This window comes from Danio rerio, chromosome 20 (assembly GCF_049306965.1).
Source record: "Danio rerio strain Tuebingen ecotype United States chromosome 20, GRCz12tu, whole genome shotgun sequence".
In the NCBI taxonomy this organism is placed as follows: domain Eukaryota; kingdom Metazoa; phylum Chordata; class Actinopteri; order Cypriniformes; family Danionidae; genus Danio; species Danio rerio.
This window is the reverse complement of record NC_133195.1, coordinates 35,260,234-35,269,320: the sequence shown is the minus strand read 5'-3', so window position 1 is coordinate 35,269,320 and position 9,087 is coordinate 35,260,234. Positions and strand designations below refer to the sequence as shown.

The 9,087-nt window shown below is 35.7% G+C and overlaps 1 protein-coding gene and 1 long non-coding RNA gene across 5 annotated transcripts in view; one reads left to right on the top strand and one right to left on the bottom strand.

The window, feature by feature from the left end:
• Window positions 1-489: 489 nt before the first annotated feature.
• afg1lb (AFG1 like ATPase b) overlaps window positions 490-9,087 on the top strand; it is a 123,492-nt gene continuing 114,894 nt past the window's right edge. For 2 of the 4 annotated variants that reach the window (XR_012395540.1, XM_068215450.1), the window contains exons 1-5: window positions 490-616; window positions 2,193-2,554; window positions 6,315-6,366; window positions 6,491-6,592; window positions 7,694-7,821. Coding sequence is in view for 3 of the 4 variants with exons in the window: in XM_068215450.1 (XP_068071551.1) it covers window positions 508-616; window positions 2,193-2,554; window positions 6,315-6,366; window positions 6,491-6,592; window positions 7,694-7,821 (753 nt within the window). In the remaining variant the exon portion in view is untranslated. 4 annotated transcript variants of the gene reach the window in all.
• The window catches only part of LOC141379314 (uncharacterized), a 187,233-nt gene continuing 181,529 nt past the window's right edge, over window positions 3,384-9,087 (bottom strand). The window contains exon 4 of the long non-coding RNA XR_012395862.1: window positions 3,384-3,628. This is a non-coding gene — a long non-coding RNA (uncharacterized lncRNA). The remainder of the gene's footprint in view (window positions 3,629-9,087) is intronic.

The following is a 9,087-nucleotide window of genomic DNA, read 5'->3' as shown; positions in this document are numbered from 1 at the left end:
AGTTCTGTTAGTTATATATTCCTTCTAAATGACTATATATTTGAACTATAAAAAAGTAAAGCTTTTATACTGCCACGTGCCAGCATACTGAGCTGTTATTTGATAAATGTTATGAAAGCAAATACATTTTAATGTGCATCTGTAAAGTTAGTAATTACTTGCCCTATGTAGAGTAATATCTTAATTTATTTAAAACCACGTGACAACATCACAGGTTATAATTAGATAAGCATTGTCAAGCACAGTACTCTTTCTGTAATTTTCAAATTACGTTATAGCTTCTAAATGACTATTTAAAACCTTTTGCAACATTCAGTAGTTATTAAGGAATAAAATATGATTTCGACCACGTATAGGTAACTTAGGTTTATTAAAATACATGTATATTTGTTACATTCGATATTCCTTATGTTGCAAGAACATATGAAACCTAAAGGGAGAACAATACTGTCTTCTCCATAGTGTGAGCGTAAAGAGCTCAATAAAGTTATTAAGTTTTGAATCAACATGGCGGCGTACGCGTCTCGGTGGAGAACGGACTGTCTTTTAAGACTTGTGTTCAAAAAGACTAGGTTGTCGAAACAAGTTTGCTGTGAAGTGTGTAAGGCAAGCAGAGGTGAGAAACAATTTTCTCCAGGCGATCAGGGCTGATGATTTTGCGAGGAAACATTAACGTAACAATAATTTAGGCAACGATCAAATATACCAAACAATTATGATAACAACAGTAAATAAATAATAATTATCATTATTAATAGTAATAATAAGTTCTACATGGTGGTTATCTTTTATAACTACAGCATTGTTGTTGTGTTACAAATACTGTTGACATAATTATGAAAGTATGAAAGCAGTGTTTTATAAATCAGTAATCGTTATACTAGTCATTATTACATTCATTCATTTATTATCTTTTCGGCTTAGTCCCTTTATTAATCTGGGGTCGCCACAGCGGAATGAACTGCCAATTTATCCAGCATTTGTTTTACGCAGTGGATGCCCTTCCAGCTGCAACCCATCACTGGGAAACACCCATACACAACTCATTCACACACACACACACACACACACACACACACACACACACACACACACTACGAACAATTTAGCTTACCCAATTTACCTGTACCACATGTCTTTAGACTTGTGGGGGAAACTGGAGCACTCGGAGGAAACCCACACAAACACGGGGAGAACATGCAAACTCCACACAAAAGCGCCAACTGACTCAGATGGGGCTCGAACCAGCGATCTTCTTGCTGTAAGGCGATTGTGCTACGCACTGCGCCACCATGCTGCCTGTTATTAATAATAATATTATTAGAAAATAAATAACCACTCTGTTAACTGTTGAAGATTTTCAACATTTTATTGTGGAGTATAAATACTGTATGTAACACATGCATTTTATTTTATCATTTCTACTTTTACTTTCTAATCAATATCGGTTTTAAATCTATTTATAGGAACAAGTGTGTTATTTGAACTGAAGATGAAAATTCTGTCTCTTTCCTATGCTGAAATTAGAATCATAACATTGCATTGCACTTTTTTACCCTTTGATAACACTAAAAAAGTCATTTGTCAGGATGCTGTTCAACTATTTATTACATTGTTTTCTCTATAACTTCAGAAATGAGACCTTTTATCAATGATATAAACTTCAAATAAGTGGAATGGGATGCATTGGAAATTAGTAAATAGTATAAAATACAACCTGAAATCTCAAACAAGAGTTTTATGACATTTTAAGACTAGATTTGATCAAGTGATTTTTACCAATGTCTTATTGGACATACTAGAATACCTCTTAGAGGTGAAGGTGAAGACCCACTCAGTGTTTGTACTGTACAATTCCTCTTACAGTAAAACGCATTCAACTGGACTGTCCTGTTTTTAATCATTACAGAAGACTTTTGTATGAAATAAATTCTTTTTATTATTATAAAGATTTTGTATTGACGCTAAAAATCATATTTATTTTATGTATTTATTTGTTTGTTGTTTTTAATTATATATTTTCATTGAAATGTTGTTGCCATGAAAATAGCCTTGGTCTCTGACATGGCATTAATTAAAAATACATTACATTACAATGTATTTTGTATGCATTTTGTTTAGCAATTCTGGGTAAACTGTCCCATTAATGCAGTGCTCATGGTTCTGTTTTTTTCCCCCTTTAAAACGTTTAGCAGTTACAACATCTTCACAAGTGTGTTCGACAACACAAGGGTGTTCGACAACATCTACAGGACATACATCTACTTCAGCACCCTGGCCTGTCTATGGCAGACTTGTAACACACTATGACAGCCTTGTCCACTTCGGTTCACTCCGAAAGGACCCGCAACAGAGAACTGCACTTCTTCAGTTAGAAGAATTAACCAGAGTGCTGACAGACTATACCAACATCCCTATCCTTCTCCCTCAACCTAAAGACTGCTTACAGAACCAACCAACCTCAGAACTGCAGGATAAAGTTGGGTCAAGGGAAACGGTGAACATTTGCAGACCTGATGAAAATGTGTCAAATGAAAAAGAGGACCAACAAGAGGTACGGTTTGTGTGTGCCAAACTGAGCAGTGAATGTTTACAGTGAAGAAAAAGCTTAGCGGTCCAACCCCGATGCTTGCACTGTGCCATTGCCTAATTTGTAGGTCAAAGCAGGCTGTTTGTGTTTGTGGGGGTGGAGAGTGGGAGGAAAGGCCAGACCAAGCAGAGCCCCCTACTGAGTCAGGACACCCCAACTTTCCCTCGCCTCGGTAATGAGGGCTCGCTATTGTCTGGAAAAAAAGCTCCCAGCTCCACTGTTAATATGGGAACATAAACACCATCATGTACAGTGACGTTCTCAAGTCTTGAGCATTTAGGGAGAAAATTAAACACCTCATGTGCATGGTTAACAGAACAGATAATCACTTATTATGTTGAGCATATTATTATATATCAAATTATTATTTACAAAAAATATTAAAGGGATAGTTCACCCCAAAATGAAAATGTACTCACAATTTACTCACACTTAAGTGGTTTCACTTTCTTTCTTTCTTTCTTTCTTTCTTTCTTTCTTTCTTTCTTTCTTTCTTTCTTTCTTTCTTTCTTTCTTTCTTTCTTTCTTTCTTTTTTGGATGTTGGAAACCAGTAAACAGAAGAAATATATATACTATGGAAGTCTATAGCTATGGTTTCCAACATTCTTCAAAGTATCTTCTTTTGTGTTTAAAAGAAGAAAGGAACTCAATCTTTTTTAGGGTGAGTAAATGATGAGAGAATTTTCAGTTTTGGATGAACAATCCATTTACATCTTAAGTCTTTGTTTATCCAAAGCATTACTAGAGCAAACAACAGTTCGCTTGTTGAATTAAAGAGAGTGGGTTCTCTACCTAAGAGTGTTGGCATGTGAACTTTTCCACTTGGCTGCGTCCTGTGAAAGTGTAGAGCATGACTCCACCTTGTGGACCCGTCTCCTCTCTCTCTCAGAGTTTTCTCTGTGTTTATCCACTCTACCATGACTGGACCACTGCCACCCGCCACAATAACGAGCTGCAGAGGGTTCTGGAAGTCAGCGAGAAGTCACACGCTGTCATCCAAGAACGTTGTGCCTCACTGCTCAAACAGTATTCTCCGTCTGAAAAAAACAGCCAGGATGAGGTGCACACTGGGATAAGGATGTTGACTCTTTGTGGTTACTGAATTACCAGTTGTCAGCAATTGTCGGCTGGCTATTTCAGATCTGAAAGTTCAATGCACTGAGGACATTAAGGTAAAACTTTAAAAGTGACGTCTATTTTTTAATTGAGATTTTGTCTGTTTGTGTTCTGCCAGCTGTTGTTTTCTATAAACTCTCTGAATGTATTTATGTGCCGTAACTGACCTGGTGGTTTCCTGCTGATTTAGATGTAGTTAGCTAGTTTTAATGTGTAAGCAATTCTATCCTCCAAGCAAACTAGACTCCGCCCTCTTCCCCACCCCTTTCTTTATAGACCATTTTATTGTGGCCATGTCATTGGCCCATGAGCATTTCCTGCTTGTTATCAAACTATTTCATAACTGCAACAAGAGGCGATTTAATCATAACTTCATGATAAAACGTCTATCATAACATTATTTTTCAATATCAGGCTCTTTTTGGATTGCCTGAAGCTATAGAAATTAAAAATATAAAACAGGAAAAACGTTGGGACCATTGTTTTTGTTTACATCTCTCAAAAAAGTCTTTACAGATAGCCAAGTGGCTAACGATGGTGTCTTTATTTTTCCTGCATTTGAACAAGGAAGCAGTCCTGCTCTGTGTTTGGATGTAACTTTAGAGGCTCAAAGATGTCCTTACACAGAATCCTAGCTTCAGAAAAGGCAACTGAGAAATGGATTAGTTGTACATATGAAGGGAATTTCCCAAAAGGAAAAGCATGTGTTAAATACCGCAGTGTGACCATTTTTATGTAGATGTTTGTTTGAACACATTTTACATCGATAATGGCAGGCTGCAATGTCAATCAATGATAAATTATATGTAAAGATTATTCGCATGGAAGACGGACAGACACGATTTTAATGTGGAAATCGCTTCAAATACTCTGTCAGTCATAAAGCCAAAAGTCAGTAGAAACTCGGCTGAACACTAAATCCCAATTGATCGCTATTTGTAATCAAGCCTTAAGTCGCCTTTCCACTGCACACGACAAACGACAAGCGACAGACCAGAAGTCATTCATTTCCAATGAAGAGCAGTCCGGGAGCTGCGTTGAGTTCCGATCATCTCCATATGCGGAAAATTTGGATTGAATTGTGCTGCGGATCCGTTGAAATATTTGAACTCCTGTCACTAGACTGTATGCGACCTGCCGACTGGATATGATGTATTCCAGTGTTGTCCAAGCAGGTCCGTGCGCGCGAGATAAGAAATAGGAGTTTATTTGGTTATTTTTTGAATTATAAAAAGTCTATATTAAATAAAAACTTTTCTGTTCATAAATGTAAGAAAGAAAGTAATAAAAATGTTTTTAATGTTGTCTCCACATTCCTTCAAATATTTTAGCGGTCTATGAGTTTTTAGTATTCCTTCATCCATTAAACTATGTAAACGCACAGAGAATAAAGGTAATTGCTTTTGCAGTCCTTTATTTCGGACACCGTTGAGAATCACCTTCTCCCCCATGGTGCACGACAACACTGAAAATACTGTGCGGCTGCCACAAGGGGGCGTATTCCGACAGTCGTGTCCAAATGTCGTGTGCAGTGGAAAGGCGGCTTCAGAGGCGGTGTAAGCTTGTTTCAAACCTGTCTCTACAGTGACACGTAGTGGTCATTTTTTAATGTATTGCTCTGGAACAGCTTCAGCAAAGAAACAAGCAAATTGAGGTATTAAACCCAATATTGTAAAGTGACCGAGTGTAGCAGTAAGACTTCGAGACTAGTATGCAGAGACAATGGGTTCGAATCCAGGGTGATGCAGCTATAAATGTTCGTTTTTAAATGCTCTGTTCTTGTGACGTGTTTAGTTTTAACATTGTTCTGATATCCGAGTGAACACTGTGAATAAACATGTCTTGTTTTGGTCATAAAAAAGCAATATTATTAAAATACGTCAAGTCACAATTTCTGAGTATTTGTACAAGTGTGGATTTGAACTTAATTATTTTCAGCAGAGTGACTCTGTGCACACGCACGGTCCAATAGGCTACATGGAATGTTTTTTTCGAGGTTGTCAGTCAAATGCAGATTCGCCAGGTCTTAATTACTCCTGAAATGCTTTTTGATGCTTTGAATCGCTTTAGTCACGTGACCTGTTGTTTCGAAACTCTTTAGTCACATGACCTGGGTGTTTCGAATCACATTAGTCACATAACCTGGGTGTTTCGGAACATGCTTTGGTGCAATGTTTTAAAATACTTGCGCTTTGGGATCTCGACACTGTCGAAATGTCAGTTTTACGTCAGCCACCCCTAGTGTGAGCAGCAGTAAATTTTAAAGAGGTATAAAGTGAAATGGCTATAGCCGTGGATTGGGGTGTTTTTGACAGGGTCAAAATGGTGTTTATTTACACTACTATTAATAAATATAACTAAAGTAATTCATAAACTTGTTATTAAGACCCTAAAAATCATATCAACTTGTGTTAAACGGGCATGCAATGTCACCTTTAAGGTCAAGGGGACTCTTAAGAGTTTGTGGTGATAAAATCGACTTTCAGGTGTTTTTATGGAATGCATTTCTTTTTTGATATAAGCTATGCTAAATATAATGTACTGAAATAATAAACATGTTTTTACAGCATTAAAGAAGATGATTGTATTTGTTTTTGTTTTCTACAGGAGTCCTCTAAGCCACATCCACCCCAAGGTTATTATATCTATGGTAATGTTGGTAAGTGCCACAGCAGCAGAACACTTATTCATTTTTAAACAGGCATATCGTGTATTCATTTTGTGTTTGATTGGATAGATTTTACATTAATGCTTAATTGTATTTTCTGTTTTATAATCAACAGGCACTGGAAAAACAATGCTGATGGATCTTTTTTACTCATTTGTGGAAAACAGAAGAAAAAAGAGGGTTCATTTCAATGGATTCATGTTAGACGTACACAGAAGTAAGTGCTAACACAGGACTGTCAAACATCAAGTTGTCTTTTACACTTACATCCCAAAGATATTTCCCCTTTTTATTTTTGTTTTTGAAAGAAATGGCTTCTATGTCCACACAGACTGCATTTATTTGACAAAAATAATATTGCAATCTTTTTTCGTCATTTTAACATATGCTAAAATGTAATTTATTCAAAGCAGGCTAAGATGAATTTTCGATAGTCATTACTCCCCAGTCTTGAGTGTCACATGATCCTTCAGAAATCATTCTAATATGTTGATTTGCTGTTTAAGAAACACTTCCATTTCATATTTAATTGCAAAACAGTCATTCAGTTTAATGTTTTTGTCGAAACAGTTGCTGTTTAAAGGGGCAGTATTTATTTAAAATAGTAATCTTTTGCAAAACTATAAATGTCTAATGTTTAATCAGTTTAGCACATTATTGTATAAAATACGGAAGGTAGTGTTGTTAACTTTTATACAATAAACTCAAAAAGGATCTTTGCTCTTGTTCAAACTACTTTTTTAAAATAAGCTGAATCAACACAATTCTTCAGTTTTTTGGGGGACAACTTAATTGTTTTATGTTTAATTTACTTAAATTTGAAAAACAATGACGTTATCTTTATTAATTTGTGTTGGAACAACATGAATAAGTTGTGTGGAGCGCAGTATTATTTTATTTTTTACAGTGCACTAAGCAACATAAAGATCTACTATTATTTACTATTGTTTACATTACTATTATTTATTTACTCTTAGTTAAAACTCATCTTTTTAGGACTGTTTTAAATTTGACATCTTTTTTTATTCTCACTGTGTCTTTATTGTTTTATTGTGCTTTGTTATTTTTTACTGTTTTTAAGTGGAAAAGTTTTGGGTCTGTGAAAAGCACATTATAAATGAAGTCTATTACTGTTATTATTTCTACAAGCAGCCAACTTTTATAGTAGTTTGAATGCATTAATAGCAATTAAGTAAAATAAGGGCTCAAAGCAGAAGTTGGATGCATTTCTTTTGAATTCAGAATATGTTTTTGTAAAATTTTTGAGACCATTTGATATTTTGCTTTGTACTGACTTTAATTTGTGCATTGCATTCAGGGATCCACAAACTGAAACAGAGCCTGCCAAAGCGACGGATAGGTAAAATGACAATGTATGACCCCATCTTTCCGGTTGCCATGGAGATTGCAGAGGAAACCTGTCTCATATGCTTTGATGAGTTTCAGGTGAGGGCAGAAGTAGGGAAATTGTAAAAAAAAAAAAAAAAATTGTTGAAGAAATGTATTCGCTGCAGTTTGTTGCATATTCAATGTTTGCTGGTATATGGGCAGGGGAATAATTAGAGCCACAGGATTCCAAAATAAAATCTCTGATGGTATGATTATGATGTAGTTCATCTGACGAGGCAGCATTTCATAGATTGTTTTGGAGCCATCTAGTGGAATCAGACACCTTTCAATAAATCAGAAAAGACATGCTAGGGCCACAGAGAAATTAGATTTTTTTAGGACAGTGGTGTAAAGTAACAAATTACAAATAGTCAAATTACTGTAAGTAGTTTTGTCTCTGGAATTGTACTTTACTAAGTAGTTTTAAAAATGTGTACTTTTACTTTCCCTTAAGTACATTTTAGTGCAGTATTGGTACTTCTACTCCACTATTTTTCTTCAAACAGCAGTCACTATTTTTTCTTGTCTATGGGGATCAGAAAAATTAGTGCTGTGATTCCTGTCCAATCAAATCACACATAGAAGGTAAATTGCCACATACTGAACTACCTCAAGACATGGGGGATTTATAATTGCAGCAAACTGTTTGGAAGCTTTAAAAGTCTCCAAGAAGATGTCCAAAATCTTTATACACATTGACCCAGAGACTGTTTAGATGAATGTCACTGATGAGAAGATGACGGATGTTTACTGTATGATGACCGAAATGGCCTTAAACACCCAGCAATCACAGGATGTCAACATTATGTCAGATTGATGTTGTGTTGGATATTGTTTGGAAATGAAAATCGGGTTGACATCAGAATGCAACGCCAGGCCGATGTCAATGTTCAATGTCCAACCTAAAATCAATCAAATATAAACGTCAATTGTTGTTACAGCTGGAGGTTGTGTGGACGTTACCGCTATGATGTCTATCAGATGTTGGATTTTAGTTGTCATACCTGACGAATAAACATCAGTACTTGACATCAATATGACTATGGTTTTAAATGTTGACTCGACATTTGATTTTTGTCACTTTTCAAAACAACCTAAAATCAACCAAACATCAACGTAATTTGACATTGTTATTGGACATTAAAATAACGTTGTCCTTAGACGCTGACTAGACATTGAATTTTGGTCACTTGACATTACAACCTAAATCTAACCTAATATTAATGTCTTATGACGTTGTGTGCTTGCTGGGCAATAACTAAATTAAATTGCACTACAGAATGTTACGTTTACACTCATCCACAAATTGCATTAGCTATTTAA